At 30.2% G+C, this 22,510-nt stretch overlaps 1 protein-coding gene and 3 non-coding genes across 4 annotated transcripts in view; 3 read left to right on the forward strand and 1 right to left on the reverse strand.

The window, feature by feature from the left end:
• Window positions 1–6,350: 6,350 nt before the first annotated feature.
• LOC113383655 (venom serine protease Bi-VSP-like) overlaps window positions 6,351–22,510 on the forward strand; it is a 19,139-nt gene continuing 2,979 nt past the window's right edge. The window contains exons 1-4 of the mRNA XM_026621907.1: window positions 6,351–6,429; window positions 10,310–10,482; window positions 12,697–12,871; window positions 20,262–20,374. Of these exons, the coding sequence (XP_026477692.1) occupies window positions 6,351–6,429; window positions 10,310–10,482; window positions 12,697–12,871; window positions 20,262–20,374 (540 nt within the window). The remainder of the gene's footprint in view (window positions 6,430–10,309; window positions 10,483–12,696; window positions 12,872–20,261; window positions 20,375–22,510) is intronic.
• Window positions 16,075–16,287, forward strand: LOC113383953. The gene has a single exon (XR_003367903.1). It is a non-coding gene; the product is annotated as a small nucleolar RNA U3 (small nucleolar RNA).
• Window positions 17,577–17,789, reverse strand: LOC113383818. The gene has a single exon (XR_003367785.1). It is a non-coding gene; the product is annotated as a small nucleolar RNA U3 (small nucleolar RNA).
• Window positions 21,441–21,652, forward strand: LOC113383914. The gene has a single exon (XR_003367870.1). It is a non-coding gene; the product is annotated as a small nucleolar RNA U3 (small nucleolar RNA).

Here is a 22,510-nt window from a genome sequence, read left to right on the forward strand (position 1 = left end):
TTTATTTCTTAAATTAAATGAATTACGAAAAAAAGTTTGAGGGTTTTATTTGGATAGTTGAAATTATTGCTGATCTATCAAGCAAATTTTTATAATACTTCGAGTTTTTGATCTATATACACTCGATATATACAATAAATATCGGCAAGATTGTGATATGATTTCCTTTGTAACTCTAAAGCTGAAGATCTAAATAGTTTTTTAAAATCTATTAAAGGTATTGAAATATTCTACATTTTTATCTCAGTAACCGTTTTCAAAAGGGCGCTCTTGAAGTTTTTTGTTAATTATATTTTATACGAGAAAAAAAACCATATTATAATATTTTAGGTGGTGCCACCAGTTCAATTTTGCAAGAAGTTATGTTACCTGCAGTAACTACAGAAAAGTGTCAAAATGCTTACTCAGCATTTCCAAATAAGGTAATTATAATTAAACTTAAAAAAAAGAGTGCGCGTAAGGTTCACATGCGATTGACACACATTTGCTACAGTACAAGATGGAATTTAAGTAAAAATAAATACATTATATAATAATTTTGAATAATGTTTATTAGTGATTTGGTAACACTCGTGATGCACACATTTATTAGTGTGAACCATTATACTCATTTATATAAATTAGAAATTATATATTTATAATAGCATTAAAAATATGTATAATATTTAAAAACAATAATGTAATTAAAGTCAAACTTCAAATATGACATGATCGGTTTGTCATTGTAGTTAGCATTTAGAAATGAACCATCACTAGAGAAATGAAGTTATTGCTGATTAATAAATTCTTTAATATTTGTTTTCACAATGGATTATGTTAAACAACGCCTAAACAAATATTGTTTTTGAAACTTCACTCGTCATGTAATTGTGTTTGAAGAACTCCATGTAATTAAAATTAACATACATTCATTGACTGCTTTTTCACTTTTTCGCTGGCGATATAATCTCATTCTTTGAACTGTTGGAATAACTGTCTTGCCTAAAAATATTTTCCATTTTAATAATTTCAGAGATTTATAGAAACTACGAATAATATAGAAATAGTTTCTAATCAATAAACTTAGGTTTGTTTGTTTTATTATTTCCAACGAACAGGGTAAAATATTCTTCTGATTTCATTCTCAAGCATTTTTCGTTAAATCAAGATTTGTACTACAATGCAACTTTAAAATGGTTATTTGTCTATGCCGATTTCCTTTTTGATATCGGTACGCATACAACGTTGATGCCGTTACGCATACATCAACGACAGATCTCTATTCACATTCGCGACGACTAATCACAATCGACCCGTATAGAAATGAGAAATCATCGAGAGCGAATGACGAAACATTGGCACTCGACTCTTATCTTATCGACTCTTATCTGCCGTAACTCACTTCCGTTGCATTTGTACGGATTTACACTCTAGACGCGCCTAAAGAAGTTTTACTTCAATAACTTGATATTTGTTTTCATTTCCATGGATTCCGTACCAAAATTCGTAAAATTTAAAGCGTAAATATAAACAAATAACCTTGACAATTTCGAAAGTATGGATCAACCAACTTGAAAGGGTTTCAAAATTATCAAGAAATTTTAATATTTTCAAAAAAAATGAAGAAGTTAAAAAAATTTACAAATTTTCAATAAAATTACAAATTTTTAGAATGTAAATATAAATTTTTGATCAGGCGCTTGTGAGAAATCGTCGATGAGATGTCAAACATTAGGCCTTTTTTGAATTAGGTCTGGAACCTTGGGAAAACTTCCGAGTCGGATTTTCTGCCAAGTGTAAATTTTTCCTTTTGAGTTTAAACCTTTTTGAGTAAAATTAATTAAAATTATTACAGATAATAGATGAAAGAGTAATATGCGCCGGCTACGAACAAGGTGGTAAAGATGCTTGCTCGGGTGATAGTGGAGGACCTCTTTTTTGGCCCATGGTATGAAATAATTTTCTCAAATTACTAATTTTAATATTAATTGTTGATAATAGGAGTAAGTATGATTTTTTATATGCAGTGCTATAATTAAAATCGATCTTATATAGATTTAATAGTTACTAGACCCAATTATGTGTGTAAATGGAAAGTTAACAAAAATAATTGATGTATTTTGAATATATAATTTCAGACTGTAGGAGGAGAATCTGCACACAGAGTAGTCTACTTTTTAATAGGTATCGTTTCTTATGGATACAGATGTGCTGAACCTGGATTTCCTGGGGTATATACTCGAGTATCTGCGTATATGCCTTGGATTGTTGAAAAGTTACAGCAATAATAATATACATAAAATTGTTAAGTTATTATGCTTCATAAATTAATTGAAACGATTATTTTTTACTTTTTTGGTAGTTGATGTAAAATATCTTTATACATTTTGTGTTTTATGAAAAAAATGAAAATCAGTTTCTTTAAGTAATATTTTGTTCGAAGCATTTTAATTTATGCAGTAATAAATCATTAGCAGTCAAGTAGGGACTAAGATGAAAATATTTAAATGTTATTTGGTTAAGCACTATAGTTGGGAATTAGATGCTTTTGCATGTGGTGATTACTATTTTTTTTGCAACAAATGCGAGTTTCTTCTTTTTACCGATAGATCTTTTGGTCTGTTTTTAAAAGTGATTAGAGTAGAAGTTAAAAGTCAATCACATTTGACTGATTTAAAATTTTTTTCTCGGCCTCAAAAGAACTGGCGAAATAGTACTATGGCATTTAGTCCGAAAATGAATCAATATGATTATAATCATTAATCTAAATTTCATTCCATTCAATCACCAGTATTGGCATAAGGTTATTTATTATTTCATTCTCACATCTTTATTTAGTAAAAAAAAACAATCTCATTTTAAGCAAAGTTTTATTACTCACACTCGAATAATAATCAATAACTTTCATGTGATTTGAATGAAGACAAGTTTAAATTCAATTAGCAATTATAATTTATAATTGTTTCTGTTACAAGTTTGCGTTTTTTGAATTCTAAAATTACAATCTAATAAAACTTACATCGTAATTTTGAATAATGAGGGTGCTAAGTATATAGATATTAATTTAAAAAAAACTTTCAACTATCAATTTTCAAATTGAAATTAACACCAATAACCGATAAACTATAATGAGAACTTGAGGTACTTGATTTTTAACTTCCCGTAGGTTAAGTTATAGTAATGGGCCGATAATCGACAATGAACATTTTTACATATCTTCACGTTTCAGAGGTTTCTTGAGAGCACGGGGTATACGATTTGAATGATCCAAAAACATTCAATTTGTAATGATTGGGAGAAGTGGTGATTAGTTCTTGGCAATGCAGGTCCAGCCATTTCGAAGATACAAAACTAAAAGTGCCAAAAATAGCAGTTTTTGAGAGAACTAAGCATTCGATTTGAATGATTCAATAAACTTCCTGCTTGTGTTGGCAAAAACAATTGCTTTTAGAAAAAAATCTCTTTTTTCAGAATTTTTTTTTGTATATCGAAAAATAATTCGGAAATTTATTCGAAACCGAAAATCTGAATTATTTTCGGTTCGAAAATAATTCAGATTTCAATTTTAATTGTGGCTAAAATTCTAAAGCTCACTTATATCTTTTAATTGAATAATTTTAACTTTGCAACTTAACAATGTTACAGTATTCATACACTCTATATGAAAACATTTAATATTCTTCGAACATTTCATTACGGTAAGTTCCAGCAATTTGCTTTAAGGTACGATGCCATACACCACTTGTTTTTTTAAAAAAGGCTCAACTGTTTTAAAAACGTCACTGTACAAATATTTGGTAATATGCATATTATAAAAATTGGATTAAATTGCATATTTTTCAATTTACGTCAGAAAAATAACAGTAAATTTAACGCTCTCGATGTTTTTATTCGGGTTGATACAGCAGTCTCTAAAAATATTCATATCACGAAATATTTTTTTTATAATGAACAAATAATTTCTATGCAGCATTTATTTTTAAAGTTAAGAATTTTTTATCAATAATATTTGAAAGTAGCGGGAAAAAATGTATAAACAGCCATTACCTTAATTTTTGCGGAGTTGCTATAGGGAGATAAATGGCAATGTTTGAAAATTTATTTCAACAGTATTTTCTTTTCTTGTTAGTTTTTTTGGAAATGAGCACTATTGTTTAGTTTATCAGATAATTAATATAATTTTTAAGCATTTATTTGTTCTATAAGATGATTTATTATTTCTGAGTTAGAGATTTAGTTTCTTTAAAAGCTTACATGTGAGTGGGGTAAGAAGGATCGACTCAACCTTTAGACTGGCAAAGATATAAACAATAAGAAAAAGTAGTTCGATAAAAACTAGATTAAGTTAAGGAAAGCAATTTTGCAAAAGATAAATTAAACTAATAGTTATTTTATCTTTGATGTCAAATATTTCTCACGATATACCAGATCGATGTTATAAACGGTTTAAAAATGTGCCTATAAAATTTTTATTTTGCATTAGTTGAATAATTTAACCATTATTTAATATTTATTTAAAGTAAGACATCGGATCTGTTTGTCTGAAGGGTGGCCCTTTTTAACCAGCCTATGGAGTAAAAAGAGACAGATGACAAATTTTGGGAGAAGGATATGTGACAAATTTTAGGAAAATAGCTAAACAATGTTATAAACAACATATATTTGTATAATTAGGATTTAATTGGGAATTTTACTGACCACAGATTGATGTATGTTTGATAGCTGATTGTTTGGTACGTGATGTTTATTCTGGCTACTATGCATAAACGATGAATAATCATTTTTGAAGTTATTCAATCTAGGTCAACTATTATTTCTATTTTTTGCTAAATTGCATATTTTTTTCATTATTAACAAAATTGCTTTAAAGCAAACCGGTTTTCCGGAAAAAATTAAGATAAGAAAATCGGTTTTCTGAAATGTCGGTAATGGTGAAATGAAACTTATGCACGTCTTTACGTTTTAGAGGTTTCTGAACATTTTGACATACCTTAGAAAAAATGGATGTGTGTGTGTGGTTGAATGTAATATGTATGTATGTATGTATGCATGTATGTATGTGTGCATGTATGTAGGTATGTATGTACAATTTTTTGTCGGCGTTTATGGGAGCACCGGTCAACCGATTTGAATTATTCAAAATCCATTCGATTTCTATGGGGGGTAAGAAGGACCAACTAAACCTTCACACTGGCAATAAACAATAAAAAAATCGTAAATAAAAAGTAGATTAAGTTAAGAAGAGCAAATTTGCAAGAGATAAATTAAATTAATAGTTATAGTTTTTCTATGGATAAAAAATGTACTGATTAGTTTTTGGCAAAAGTTGGTCCAGCCGTTTTTCAGATACGAAGCAACGAGTGCATAAAATGGAAATCGAAATTTGGAGAGTACGGAGCATCTGATTTGAATCATTCAAAAAACATTCAATTCGTAATGATGGGGAGAAATGATGATTAGGTTTATGCAAAGATATAACCAGCCGCTTCATTAAGTTTTGTTTATTTACTTTTCATGTAAACTTATATAAACGTCATCGTCCAATTTATTATCATTACTTAAGCTCTTATTTTTTGTCTATAAAATACAAAAAATGAAAGTTATGGTATTATAATAATATATTTGAGAATATTTCAGATTATTCGAATATTTCATCTCGGAACGAAAAGTTCGAGCAATTTTCCTTAAGGCACAATGCTATACACAACTATCGTATATATGATCGTACTGAGGGATAAAAATATATCCTTTATTTATACAAAAAAATTTAATTAGTTAAAATTAGATTCATCACATTTCTAAGATTATCACTTTTATTTTTAAAAAATAACAAAAAGGAAATAAGAAAAAAGAAAAAAATTAAGACATTATTTTATTTTTAAAAGTTGTTAAACATTTTATTTTTGCATCGATTTGAGAACTTCTGCTAAGTTACAATTCGTACAAATTTGTCACCGCTCTTGATGATTATAACGGATTTTTATGTATATTTTTACTTTATTTTGCAAAAGACCTGTTTTCAAGTGTAAATATTAGGTCTCCTCTTTGCGCATTTTTATCGGATATAATATTGGAATAAACGTCTGAATAAGAGTCAGTATTATTTGCAACTTTACACGTGTAACTCACTCGTAAAATACTTCATTGATAGCAACTCAATAAATTATTTTTGAACTTGTCAAGTAAATATGCAAAATACATTATATATGAGTGAAATGGATAAACTTTAATTTGCAAAATTTAAAGGTGTTGCTGATGATATTGGCATTTACTTAACGTTAATTAAATTAAATCTATTGCAAAATTTTTTAGGGTTTATAATTTTATCGTTCTGCTATATATTCAGAACTTTCAATTTTTATTATTCTAATATGTGTGAAATTGTGCAAAAAACTATTCTAGGTGTTGCAATAATTTTTCTGATCGTTATTGGTGAAATTGCAGGACAAGGTAAGCCCAATGGTTTAGAAATAAACCTTCATTAGAGAAATAAAATAATTGCTGATTAATCAATTCTATAATATTTGTTCACATAGTCGATTATGTTAAACAACGTCTAAACAAATATTGTTTTTGCAACTTCACTCATCATGCAATTGTGTTTGAAGAACTTCATGTAATTAAAATTAACACACATTCATTGACTGCTTGTATTTTTTTACTTTTTCGCTGGTGATATAATCTCATTTTTTGAACAGCTGTAATATCTGTTTTGCCTAAAAATAGGTTTCATTTTAATAACTTCAATGATTTATAGAAACTACGAATAATATAGAAATTATTTATAATCAATAAACTTACGTTTAGTACACGGCACAAATCTTTCATTTGTTTTATTGTTTTCAAGAAACAGGGTGAAATATTCTTCACCCATTCAGGCTTCAGGCATTTTTTATTAAATCAAGATTTGTACTACTATGTAACTTTAAAATGTTTATTTATTTATGCCGATTTCCTTGTTGATATCGGTACGCATACAATGTTGATGCCGGCATGCATACAACGACAGATTTCTATTCACATACACGACGACTAATCACAATCGACCCGTATAGAAATGATCTCATCGAGAGCGATTGATGAACAGTTCGGTCGTAACGGACTTCCGTTGCATTTGTACGGATTTACACCCTAGTCGCGCCTATAGAAGTTTTACTTCAAAACATCTGTTCACATACACACACACCCTCTTTTTCCAAATTTGATCTCATTCGATTCAGAATGGCTTGAAACGTCGAGAAAACATAAAATTAGCAAAAACACAAACTTCTTCAGAAAGTTTATATGGTGTTTCCAAAGTGCAGTAGTATTTCCCCTGTTTGGTCATCAGTCACATCTTCTTTTTATGAAACTGAGAAATGATATTTTACATATTAGTCGAAAAAGATTTTACCTGTGGGTAATTCTTTACTATATTATTTCTAAAAATTTTATATTTTAAAAATTCGATTTTGACATTTTATAATAAATTTATTTTGTATTAATTTTGTTAATTGTGACCACATTGTTAAATATTCAATTTCTGATCACACTGTAAAACTAAACTGTATGAGTTAAAAGTTTTTTTTGTAAATCTAAAAAATAAAATTTTAGGATTTATTAATCTGTACAGTAAGGGTTATCAATAACTATATAATATATTAGCTTTTTTTTACTTTGTAATTTTTTTTAATTGCTTATGTATTAATAGACTTTTAACTATAGAATGGTAGAATTATTAAAAAAAATTCATAATTTTATATGAGCAAATTTTATGAATGTTTGCCGCATACAATTTTATTTATATAACAACAATTTGATTAATTTAACATATATTATATTTCACTGTACTATTAACATTTTGTCTTGTATCTATAACATATTCTGTTATTAAGTAAATATTTCAATATGATTCAATGAATGAATTCAATGATTTCAATGAATGTTGGAATCAAGCTTCTCAATATTAACCGGGAATACCAGTTTACCTTCAAATATTTTTTTTTCATATGTGAATAATTACTGACTACTGATATCAGTAATATACATACCAATAATTTCATAACTGTTTATATTTAGTTATTTTATTTTTTATTTATTTCAATAAGATACGTGGGGTTCTCTGTTTCTGAATTTGTATTAAATTAGGCAATTATTAGAGAAAAAATTATAGAGTAGAGTAAGTTATGGTAATCGCAAAAAAATCCAAAATATTTTTTTTATATATCTTTACGGTTAAGAGGTTTCTGAACATTTTGGCATACTTTTAAAAAAATGGATGTAGGTGAGTGTGTGTGTGCGGATACAAATTTTTTTAGAAAATTTCAGGAATACGGATCAACCGATTAGAATGATTCAAAAAATCATTCGATTCGTATTGATAAGGAGACGTAATGATTCATTTTTGGCAAAGGCAGGTCCGGTGATTCGGTGCAAAAATAATTTTATTTGTATTGACAAAATGAAGTACCGTTTGAGTTTTTGCAAAGGCAGGTCTAACAGTTTCAAAGTGAAAAAAGTAGAAACAAATGCCATTCGGTAATCGCTATTATACTTATGCACATCAAATTATTAGATATTCTATAAAGATTTTAATAATAATATGAATTTTGTTAACATGTTTTGCTGCGATGCGGTGCTTACGCGCTACGATATTTTTTCTCTAAAACAGCCACACAACATGATTGCTTTGAAAAAAATTCAATTTCAGAATAATTCAAAGTATAAACTAGTGGGGTGGGTGGCATCGTGCCTTAAGGCAAATTGCTGGAACTTCCCGTACCGTAACGAAATGTTCGAGGAATACTGAATGTTTTCAAATAGATTATTATAAATATTGTAACATTGTCTAATATTTATAAGAATTATATAAACTGAATTGCAAAGTTGAAATTATTTGTTTCAACAAAAAACTAAAAAAAAAAAAAAAATGAAACAAAATTTTTTTTTCCAAACTCAATTATTTTGTTAAGACAAGCAGAAAGTTTTTTGAATCATTCAAATCGGACGCTTAGTTCTCTCAAAAACTGCCATTTTTTACATATTTAGCTCCGTATCTTCGAAATGGCTGGGCCTGCCTTTGCCAAAAACTAATAAACACTTCTCCCAATCATTACTAATTGAATGTTTTTTAGATCATTCAAATCAGATACTCCGTTCTCTCAAAAATTCGATTTCTATTTTCCGCACTCTTTGCTCCGTATCTCCGAAACGGCTGGACCTGCCTTTGCCAAAAACTAATCAGCTCTTTTTCCTATCAACAGGAATCGAATGTTTTTTGAACCATTCAAATCGGTTGATCCGTGCGCCCTAAAACGTGACTGGAAATTTGTATCCACACATACATACACACACACACACACACACACACATCCATTTTTTCTGAGGTATGCCAAAACGTTCAGAAACCTTCAAAACGTCGAGAAATGTAAAAATTTTCAATGCCGATTTTCGGCCCATTACAATAACTTACCCTACGGGAAGTTAAAAAATGTTGAAATATAAAAAAAATCTATTTTTTCAAAAATTTCAAAATTCTCAAAGTTTTTAAATAATGTTAAACGTTTATTAAAAATTTTAATTTGAGTTTGCGAAGTGCCAGCAATTTTCTTAGACACAATGCCATACACCACTATTGTTGTTGTTGAATATTTTTGTCTTATAAATAGATATTCTTGTTATTTCAGTTCCACCTTTGTAAAAATACAAGTAACTTTATGCCTAAAATTTTTTCTTATCAAAATTATTGAGATTATATTCTGCTTGCTATTCATGATTCATAATTTGCAATTTTGTGGAAACATTTGCAACAACAAGTAAAAGATTTCACTCAAAACTAGTTCATTGCACAGATCAAGAAAGATTTTCAATCAACAAATATTTCCATTTACTTTATATTTTGTTGAAAATTCTCAGATTAATGAAACTATTTTGTGTGTTTTTATATTCTGAAATATTAACAAAAGCGTATAAAATACATAAAAAAGTATGTGTTTCAATATTAAAAACTACACTAAGCTATAATAAAGTATGTTTGTTCCTCTTACATATTATAGTGTTTGAGTTGCCATTAACCATATTACATATTAGTACGATCATTCGATTATTAGTCTTATATAACTGAGAGAAGTTAATGATTGCCATTGTCAATAATCATGAGAAATTTAAAATATATTTTTTATGATTTTATTTAATTTTTTTTTTCTAAGACTGACTAAGTGGCATTTGTTTACGGTATCTTGCATCTTGTCATAAACAATTTTTATTTGTTTGCGTTTTATCAGCTTATTTTTTATATTTATATAAATCTTCAGTCAAAAAAAATTTTATTCTGTAATATATTAATTTTTAGATTTTGAGGAATGCCTGCAGCAGTGCAAAACACCGCAAAATTTTCTTGGAGCATGTATTAGCATTCGTTCTTGTGATTCTCTCATGAAACTACTTCCAACCTCCAGAAAGGATGAAAACATATTAAACTACTTAAAACAATCAGCTTGTGGTTTTGATCAACTAGGACCCAAGGTAATGTAAATTCAAATTGATTATTTTTATTTAAATTTTTATATACCTACTTGTATTTGCCACAATACCATAAGTTAAAGTATTGGCAACAAACTTCGAAGACGTTCACAAAGAAAACGTCTTTAAGTCAAAATCAGACCTGAGACGAGACTAATAGAAAAACATTTGAAATTGTAATGAACAATACAAGGATAACAACCCACCTATACGTATGGCCCTCCCACAGTTTGGAAATTCAAAATCATAAACAAAAACCATCCAAGTGGAAAGTACCAGAACCAAATGAACTACAAAACATTTTGCGCAAAGAACTATTTACAAACGCACTAATACTACTCTATAGCAAACCGGATAATAACCAAGTACTGGATTTCGCTGCTTTGTGGAATAAATCCACGATATTTCTCGTACTAAAATCAGAGAAACAGCCAAACATAAAACAGAACTACAGACCCAACAGCCACCTCAGAACAATGAACGAAGTAACTTCATCAACAGACACATAAGACAAAACAAAATATTCTAGATACACACCACAGGGTTAAAAAAACAGCAATCGACATCAGATCTATTGGGACAACTTATAGAAATCACCGTACTTAACTTTAACAGACAAAACCATACCCGATAATATCGGTCGACTTCGAGAAGGCATGTGGATGAGAGGAAATTATTAAACCCTAATTTTTCATCCTACATCACAATATTATTATTTTCATTTTCTTTCAAACCGCAACTTCTCAGTACATATTGACAATTGGCATTTAACAGGGTGTAACAGGAGTAACGCAAAGCTTCATCCTGGGACCGCCTACATATACGACATTTCCACTGACGCAAACACAAAATCATCGACATTCGCAGACTGCTAATTGCAAAATTGCAGAAACTCAAAGACATACTGACAGATCACGCAAACAAATAGTTCATAAAGTGCGACAACTCCACCAAACTGACAGACATGGACAAAATAAAAGTAATTTTAAAATACGGACTACACATAACAGGACACTACAACTGTTACTATCCTACCGAACACAATTATAAACAGTCAGACATACCAACAGCACACGAACAATCTAATAAGCTAACGGAGAATTTCTACCTTAAATCTAGGATCACGACCATAGTACCTCCGGCAATTTAGTCATTAGATAGTCTGGCATGGCAAAAATGTCTTGCCAAACTATAACCTGATCAACCAAAAGCGGTAAATGGAACACACTATCAATAAAAAATATGTTTATGATTTTTTTTCAGATTTCTTTTGCCACACGTATATCATATACTTTGAATTTTTTGTCTACGAAAGTACTGTTATATTGATATATAACAGTACATTACATGATTGTAATGAAATATATATTTCTGAATTGAATTGATTTGAAAACACGCATGGATCATAGGGAGAAGTCCCGTAATGCCGGACAGTAAACATATTGATATTTCTTGTGAAAATTTACGTAATTATTTCGATTATTTAATTTTGTTCAGTATGAGTGCTAACGATCACTACATATCCCCATTTTTCGTATATCCTAGTCAAAGAATGAAAGCTTATGGTAAATGCACCAGCTGAGAGCATCGGTGTGGCCCAGCTAAAAGTGTGGATGAATAGTGATTTTTTTTTGCAATATCCAAGAATATTCGTCAAACACACATGTGCAGACATTCCAGAATGTGGATATTGCTACATATATGATCAATGCAGGTTATTTTGAAATGTCCGGTACTAGGTGCCACTTTTTAAAATCATATTTTTTTACCAAAGTTTGATTGATAATATTAATTATTTTTCGTTTTTGTTAATTTAGTTTTGTTTATTTAGTTAATTTAGTTAATTGAGTTTGATTTCTAACTTTTTTATCTAACATAAGTCATAATTTAATAAACATTACAAAAAATATTTTTTGATTTACTTATAAATAATCTTAGGTGTCCGCCACTTCCCCCTAATAAATAGTCCCATATTTCATATATATATATATATATATATATATATATTCCTGTATTTGTGATAGTTATTATTTAGGAAAAATACTTTATAATAATTGTAGGTATATATCTATTGTATATCAATAAGTAATTAATGTTAAAGTAATTACTCATATTTATGTCTTGAATGAAACAAAAAATGCATGAAACTGAATGAATATATTTAACTATACTGTAAATGTATGAATATATTTATATTGTTAATTCAAAATTTGTTAGGTATGTTGCCCTGTTGGGCATTCTCCATTTGATGAACCAAACCCAGAAAAAAATGAGAAAATTGAAAACAGATTTGAACTTCCTAGTGGTGAATTGCAGCAATGTGGAAACAGAAGTAGAAATTTGCGGGATCACGGCGGATTTGCATTCATAGGCGGAATTACATCTAAGCAAGGTAATCAAATTAATTCAAAACACATTTATGTAAATTTGATTCCATTAGAAGGAGGAAATTTAATAAGAAAAGCATAGGTCTTGTAAACACAAAGTTTTAGGTTCTAGTATCGTTCACTTCCAAATATACATCTAAAAATAATTTCAAGTGAAAATATATTTTGGGGCTAAAATATTTAATCTATAACAACCACTTGGTTGGCTTTCCTATAACAATAGGTAATGAAATTATGTCCCAAGACTAAGAACTTAGACTAAGGACTTATTGAACACTAAGGATAGTTCTGATTGCTGTTCAAAAAAAAAAAATCTAAAACTAGATGAAATATTTTAATGTTTCTTGTTTTGTGTGTCCATTCGTTGTATTGTTTACTACTTTTCAGTACACTGTATTTTTTTAATTTGGATATTTTGTAATGTGATTATTTAATACAAAGTAAAAAAAGTTGTCTGTATTGGGTGTGCGGCATATGTTTTCAAATGTACTTTTTACCGCTGGACACTAATCTAAAGTCAAATTGCGGGTAAAATTGGAAATTGAAAAAATAATAAAAATTGACAAAATTTTCGATCTAGTATTTCTTCTGCATGATACTTAAGATATAATAATTTTAGTAGTCACGTAAATGATCTACTATTTTTTTGTAGAATACAGCAGTATTTTGCCAATACATTCTTAACTTCCCATAGGGTAAGTTATAGTAATCGCAAAAAATTGAAAATAAAAATTTTTATATATCTTTACGTTTCAAAAGTATCTGAACATTTTGGCATACCTTAGAAAAAATGGATGTACGTGTGTGTGTGCGGATACAAATTTTTGTCGACGATTTTGGGAACACCGATCAACCAATTTGAATAATTCAAAAAAACATTCGATTAGTATTGATGAGGAGACGTGCTGATTAGTTTTTGGCGAAGGCTGATCGAGAAGAACGGAGCAACCGATTTTAAGAATTCAAAAAACATTTGACTTGTATTGAAAAAATGAAGAACTGATTAAATTTTGAGAAGGCAGGGCTAGCAGTTTCGGAGATCTTTGTTTTGTTAGACATCGTTTGTTTGTTAGACGGCGACGCGGCGCTTACGCGCTTCTATATTTATTCTCTAAGCATTTAAAGCAGTGCGATTGCTTTAAAAAAAGTTCAAAATTTCCAGAATATTTCAAATTAAAAAAAAAGTTTTTTTTAAAAAAAAGTTATTTTTTTTAAAAAAAGTTATTTTTTTTCAAAAATTTAAAATTTCTCAAAAATCAATTTTTTTCAAAGAATCTTTTTTTATAAAATTTAATTTTTGGTACGGAAAGTTTCTGCAATTTGCCTTAAGGCATGATGCCATACACCACTAGTTATATATACAATTTGGAACATAGTTTCAGATCACTCAGGGGCAATGGGGAAAAAATATATTTGCAAATTACTACTGAATTATACAAAAAAAATAATAGATATTTTAATTGAAACTCAATACTCATTTGAGGTGAAAAAACAGTAAGCGACAGTAATTATAAGATTTTGATTAGTATGCAGAAGAATGACTAGATCCGAGATTTGTCGTTTTTTTTACATTTATTCAATTTTTTGCCATTTGACCCCCATTTTGACTTGTGTTTGGCGGTAAGCACTAAATTGGAAAAGATAGGTCGTACACCCTATACAGACAACTTTTTATATTGTGGATCTGTGTAATTATTGATGATATTTCATAATGTATGCCCAAATTTTTAAACTAGTTTTTTTTTGAACTTCCCGTAGGGTAAGTTATAGTAATCGCAAAAAAATCGAAAACTAGCTGTAAGTGGAATTCTGTCTTAAGGCAATTAGGGCATCGTGCCTTAAGGCAAATTGCTGGAACTTCCCGTACCAAAATTATTATTTTTTTAAAAACGATCAACATTTTTGAAAAAAAATTACTTTGAAAAAATAAGATTTTTGAGAAACTATAAATTGGAAAAAAAAATTACTTTTTTTGAAAAAAAATTTTTTTTTAAAAAATAATTTTTTTTTTTAATTTTTTTTTTTTTGAAAAAATTTTTTTTTTCTTTATTTTGACATATTGTGGAAGATCTGAACTTTCTTTTCAAAGCAATCGTACTGCTTTAACTGCATAGAGACAAAGCGACGTAAGTCCCGCGTCGCTGTTTAACGCATAAGCATTGGTACGGAACCCATAGGAATGTTAACAAAATGTATACTTATTGTTAAAATCTCTATAAAATATCTGATAATTTGATGTGCATATGTCTAATGATCATTTTTGACCGCCAAATGGCTCATTTTTTACTTTTTCCTCCATATCTCCGAAACCGCTAGACCTACCTTCATGAAAATTTTATCGATTCTTCATCTTGTCAATACAAGTGAAATGTTTTTTGAATTATTCAAATCGGACGCTCCGTTCTCTTAAAAACTAAGTTACCGTTTTCGGCACTTTTTGCCCCGTATCTTCGGAACGGCTAGACCTGCCTCCGCCAAAAACTAATCAGCACGTCTCCTTATCAATACGAATCGAATGTTTTTTGAATTATTCAAATCGGTTGATCCGTGTTCCCGAAATCGTCGACGAAAATTTGTATCCGCACATACATACACACACATACATACATACATACATACATACACACACACACACACACACACACACATACATCCATTTTTTCTAAGGTATGCCAAAATGTTAAGAAACCTCTGAAACGTAAAGATATATAAAAATTTTCATTTTCGATTTTTTTGCGATTACTATAACTTACCCTACGGGAAGTTAATAAAGCTCGACTCACATACACACACATTTTTTTCTATATATTGTCTCATTCGATTTAGAATGACTTGAAACTTCGAGAAAACATAACATCAGCAAATCTGATTTTTTGGCGAAAACAAACTTCTTCGGGAAGTTAAAAATCGTATTTTATGTGACATGTAATATTTAATTTCATGTTTCACGTAACTACTATCTGTATTAGCTAGGTAAAAATAAAATTAAAGAAAATATGACGAATATTGAAATAGAAAAAATAATGTACATATTATGAAGTTGTGTATCATGTACTCATTTACGTTCAACGCTGCTTTTATAAGCAAACTTGAAAATGGAATGTTAGATGTTAGATGTCACCGCATCGTGTACCTGGGGCACGTTAACCTGTAATCGCCGCACAAACCTGAAAGGATTTGCTTGTTTCGGTCGAAACGTCGTTTGGGCAAGATCATACTTTACAGGATCATTTCTGCAGTATGTCTTCACAATCTCTTCACTCAAACGTGGAGTTGATGCGACCTCGACGATGAGTCGTAGCATCGCACCCTGAGCGTGAGAAAGGTGATCAAACTTCATTTGGAGTTTGATCATCATCGATGACCGTTCGCCAAAATCCCTCGTGGATTCTGGTCATGGGTGTGATGCTTTCTGAGAGGTCTCTTTTAAACTTTATATTATTGTATTATCTTGACAGCGTTTCAATAACAACGACGCCCCAATTTTATGCACTTTTAATGTTTCTTCTTATTCAAAGGAATGATAGATTTTTAGTAGTAAGCTCATAAATCATGGTTATTGTATACTATATTGTAATGTATTGTAATAAAACAGAAATAAAAACTAAAGAAAACTAAGGAATGATAGATACAAGGACAGTTAAAGTTTCAGCGAGATACAAAAAACGTCAACTTATTTTTAAATTGATTGTGAGCCCGGTCAATTTTACTTCTGCGCGTAAAGCAGATGTGATGACCAACCACACCACAGAACCTACAAAAATAAAATGCATTTGCAGCATGCATCGCTAATCTATATATTTTATACTTTTTATTCCATTTTTCATTCTAATTGAATCAGGGTTACAATAATTAATAACTTAACAAAATTGTTTAAAAATGTTATAAAAGAAATCTCAAATGTCCTCATCGATCCGATGCGAGCTAAAAAAAATGGCACAAGGTCAAAAGTCAAAAAATGACCTTTTTGCGAAAAAGCAACAAAATTTATTCCAGGGAGTTATAATTTACAAATGTTTCGACATCTTTTTCGTCTCGCTTTTCTCGATCTTCTTCTTCTTCACTTTGAGTATAAGCTTTTCCTGGTTTAAAGAAATGAATAATTTGTTCAGTTCGAGTTCGAGCAGTTCCTCGCAAATAGTCACAAACAAATCACGGTTCATTTCAATGTTCAAAACTAAATTTACTGTTAAAAAAATATCAGTTAAACATGCTAATAATGATGCTGATGACTAATTATTGAAACAGCGATGAAGCAATTTAGTGTGACAAAGTACTTTTGTAGTTGGTGAAGATATTGATTTACTCATCTTACATATTGCTCGAACTCCAACTGAACATTTTTTTTAAACCAGGAAAAGCTCATACTTAAAGTGAAGAAGTAGATCAAGAAAAACTGTACAAAACATTTGAAAATTACGACTCCTAGGAATAAATTTAGTTGTTTTTTTAGTTTTGCCAACAAATTCACAAATATTATTTTGTAAGTGTTCCGAATCAAATAAAATCACAACAGACCCCGTGAAAAAAAACGAGCTAGCACACAACTTACTTTTCAAAGATTTTCGATATTTAAAACGATGACTCTGCGCGAAAACAGTAGTATTGTTGCATTTTGCACATAATTTTATGCTCACTGCAATATTGTTTAGGTGCGAAGCTAAAATTCGCAAAAAGGTCATCACCACAATAATATGAAGTTTAAAAGAAACCTCTCAGAAAGCATCACACCCATGACCAGATTCCACGAGAGATTTTGGCGAACGGTCATCGATGATGATCAAACTCCAAATGAAGTTTGATCACCTTTCTCACGCTCAGGGTGCGATGGTATGACTCATCGTCGAGGTCGCATCAACTCCACTTTTGAGTTAAGAGATTGTGAAGACACACTACAGAAATGATCCTGTGAAGTATGATCTTGCCGAAACGACGTTTCGACCGAAACAAGCAAAATCCTTTCAGGTTTGTGCGGCAATTACAGGTTAACGTGACGTAGGTATACGATGCGGTGACATCTAACATCTAACATTCCATTTTCAACTCTTGCTGTTTATAGAATGAGTGTTGTAAGTATTATGCGCGTTTATTCTATAGTTAGAAAAGTGCATTAGGTGAACGAGTTCCTATAACGAGTACATGATGGAACTTCATAATATGTCATTTATTCCAATTCAGCATTTATCATGCTTTCTGAAATTTTATTTCAAACTTGATAATTGATATTTATCTAGCTAATGCAAATGGTAGTCATATGAAATATGAAACTAAATGTGGCATAAACAATATTTAACTTTTTGAAGGAGAAGTTTGCTTTTGCAAAAAAATCTGATTTGCTAGTTTTACGTTTCCTCGATGTTTCAAGTCATTCTGAATAGAAAAAAACCGAATTTGAACTAGTGGTTCACGGCAAATGGCTGGAACTTTCCGTACGTCCAGTAATGAAATTAAATAGTTTCCATTATATGAAATAAATATTAAATAGTTCCAAATGTATTATTATAAACGCAGTAAATTTCATAATTTGTAATATTTTATAGACAAAATATAAAGGTTTATAAATCCAACGACGATATTTATATTGGTTTACATGAAGAGTAAATAAATAAAACTTAACCAACCGCATTTGAAGTGAAGGATATTGTCTAATTTTCATAAGAATTGTATAAACTAAATAACTAAAAGTTAAAAATTATTAACTATATAAATGAGCTTTAGAATTTTAGCTGAAAATTTTTCTTAGAAGATAAGATATTTTTTCGAAATTTATAATTAAAAAAATGCCCAAACTAGTTGGTATTGTTATTTAGCCTTGAGGCAAGTTACATGAACTTCTCGATATGTGTAAATAATCGACTTAATCAATAATAAACAAATTAATTTATGAGTGATTAGGAGTATTCCGAGAGGATTTATTACACATAATTGAAAACGAATGAACACGTTAACTCGGGGTATTTTCTAAAAGCAAATTTTCACAAATCAATAATTTTCGTAGGACTTTAATGGTTTAGTATGTTCATTAAGACCAAGTAATCTATCGTTGTACCAAGTAAATCATCTAATTTTAATTTTAGCAATGTCAACAAAACTACTCATTTTCTCAAATTTTGATGAATTTGAAAATTAAACTACTTGTCGTAAGGCCTATTAAGGTATTATTTCAGTAAGTTCTATAAGACCATGATATACATCGCCAAAGAAAGTTTCATAAAATCGGCTTAATTTTTTTTTTCAATAGGTAATTACAAGAAAACGGCTCGGAAGATTTTCACCTAAAACTAATCAGTATTATTCCCAACTAATATCTTTCGAACAGTTTTTGAGTTTTTAAAATCGCTTCGGTAGAATGAGCTTAAATGTGGACGAAAATGTTTAACACTATTTTTCAAATTACAAAGAAACGGCTCGGCAGATCGTGTCACAAAACTGACAAACTATATTGCTCATTGAGATACATCGAATAGCTTTTAAATTTCTCAAATCGGTTCAGGCGTTTTTGAGCAAACGTCGATGAAAGGTCTAATTTTAACAAATGCCAAAAAACGACACCAATTTTTGCAAACTTTGACGAATTTTAAAGCTAAACGAGTTGTCGTAGGGCGGTAATATTTTAGTATGATCTAGAAGACTATGGTATCTACCGCCAAAAAAATAATAAGAAAAATTGTAGATTTTTTTTTTAACTTTTTATTACAAGAAAACGGCCAGGCCGATCTGCACCAAAAACTAGTCAGCACGATTCCCAACCGATATCTTTCTAACGGTTTTTGAATTTTCAGAATCGATTCAGAATTGCGGGCTAAAACGTGGACGAAAAATTTTTCACTTTTCTGCGATTTACAAAGAAACGGCCGATCGTAGCGCAAACGATAGTCCTCATCGAGATACATCGAATGGCTTTTGAATTTTTGAAATCGGTCCAGCCGTTTTGAGAAAACGTGGATTTACGGCAAAAAATCTGTTCACATACACGCACACCCCACACACATACTTTTTCCAAATTTGGTCTCATTCGATTCAGAATGTCGAGAAAACATAAAATTAGCAAATCGGATTTTTTGATGAAAACATAAACTTCTCCTTCGGGAAGTTAATAATATTTGACTCATTTTTGTTTAGATTTTTTTCGAGAATTTTCTCAACCAATAAAAAGATCAGAAATATCTACGGATTTAATAATTTTTTTTTAATTACAATGTTTATTACAACTGTTAAATAGTTAACATCTAGTAATATTGATAAAATAAACGTAAATTTAAATAAATAAGAGAGCAAAGTATAGAATTTACATGAAAATAATATCCGTAATATGATGATTTAATAATTGGAAAATATAATTTAAATAGTTTAAGTTAAAATATTATTTATTACACAAAACATCCAAATTTGTAGGAGAATGGCCCTGGGTTGCCGCTTTAGGCTACCGTGGAGAAAATGGATCAACTAAATGGTTATGTGGTGGTGCTCTAATTACTAGAAGACATGTGCTCACCGCTGCTCATTGTGTTGCTCATAGAGCTGATTTGTGAGTAAATTTTATCAAATATAAATATATTGATTGACTACTGATGGCCTGATGATTTGGCATTAAGTCGATCGGTTAGTACGATAAATTATGAGTCGTGTGCTGTAGATCAATTTTGAAGTATGGCTGCTAGGACCGTATCGTGAAAGGGGCTAGTAGTAACAGGCCTTAATAAATACTTGCATATCTTCACGCGTCAAAGGTTTCTGAATATTTTGGCATACCTCAGAAAAAATGCATGTGCGTGTATGTATAGTTATGTAGGTACTTCAAAAAACATTCGATTCCTATTGAGAAGCAGATGTTTTAATTAATTTTTGGCAGAGGCAGGTCTACCCGTTTCGAAGATACGGGTAGATAAAAAGCGTAGTTTTTGAGAAAACGGAGCCTTCGATTTCAATAATTCAAATAACATTGTACTTGTATTGACAAAATAAGGATCTGATTAATTTTTGGGTACGCTGATTTAGCGGTTTCGAAATGAAAATAGTAAAAAATGCCATTTGGCGGACCAAAATGATTATAAGACATATGCACATCAAACTATCATATATTTATAGAGTTTTTAATAATAAGTACAAATTTTGTTTATATTTCTATAGGAAATCATGTACGTAGTTCTAAATATTATTCAATGATTTAAATAAATGGTAAAATTTTTACAAAACAAGAAAAATATTGTAGACTGTTCATTTACTTTTTTGTAATTCCAAAGCCATTTCTAATTGACTTGATTGACTTTTTTATCACAAAAGCGACTTTAGGCACTAATCTTGACTGAAATATTTATTCAAAATTTGATGAATTTTTAAAATTAAACTACCTGCAGTAGAGCGCCAGAAAGGCGCGCAAAAACGTGGACGAAAAGTTTTTCACTTTTCTTCGATTTACAAAGAAACTACCAAACTAAAGCATAAACGCGCATATACAAGAGTTGAAAATGAAAAAGTAGATGTCACCGCTTTGTAGCCTGGGTTACATTAACCTGTAATCGCCGCACAAGCCTGAAAGGAGTTGGCTTGTTTCGGTCGAAACGTCGTTTCGTCAAGATCATACTTCACAGGATCATTTCTGTAGTATGTCTTCCCAATCTCTTCACTCAAACGTGGAGTTGATGCGACCTCGACGATGAGTCGTAGCATCGCACCCTGAGCGTGAGAAAGGTGCTCGAACTTCATTTGGAGTTTGATCATCATCGATGACCGTTCGCCAAAATCCTTGTGGGTTTTGGTCACGGGTGTGATGCTTTCTGAGAGGTCTCTTTAAACTAATGTATGACTGGCGCCGCCATATCGGAAAAATGGCGTCAATAACAGTTTTTTTTTTAACAATTTCTCTTTGCCAGCTTGATTAACGATAAAAAATAGCTATGTGTACGAATTAAATTAGAAAACTGGTGTGGTGAGGGGTGCATGATGGCATCATGCTTTAAGGCAAATTACTTGAACTTTCCGTACAGTATTTAAAAATCTTGGTAGAAGAAAACCCAAAAAAATTTACACAAAATGTGTACACATTATTAAAATCTTTAAAATGTCTGATAATTTGATGTACATATGTCCAATAAACATTTTGACCGCCAAATGACATTTTTTTAACTTATTAACATCACGTAGGGCTAGTTATAGTAATCGCAAAAAAATAGAAAATAAAAATTTATCTTTACGTTTCAAAAGTTTTTGAACATTTTGGCATACCTTAGAAAAAATTGATGTATGTGTGTGGCTGTGTGCGGATACACAAATTTTCGTCAACGATTTCGGGAACACCGATCAACCGATTTGAATAATTCAAAAAACATTCGATTTGCATTGATAAGGTGCTGGTTAGTTTTTTGCGAAAGCAGGTCTAGCCGTTTCGAAGATACGGGGCAGAAAGTGCCGAAAACGGTAACTCAGTTTTAAAGAGAACGGAGCGTCCAATTTTAATCATTCAGAAAACATTTTACTTGTATTGACAAGATGAACAAATGATAAAATTTTTGAGAAGGCAGGTCCAGCGGTTATGAACTCTCAATTAAAACAGGTTAAAAAATTGTCTAAATAAAAAATATTAAAGCTGATTTTCAAAATTTCCGAAAACCACATGCGGGCGACAAACTTTGAATTTAATTTAA

This window comes from Ctenocephalides felis, unplaced genomic scaffold (genome assembly GCF_003426905.1).
Source record: "Ctenocephalides felis isolate EL2017-DRISC unplaced genomic scaffold, ASM342690v1 CF-g0.4_SCAFFOLD_03570, whole genome shotgun sequence".
Taxonomy (NCBI): Eukaryota; Metazoa; Arthropoda; class Insecta; order Siphonaptera; family Pulicidae; genus Ctenocephalides; species Ctenocephalides felis.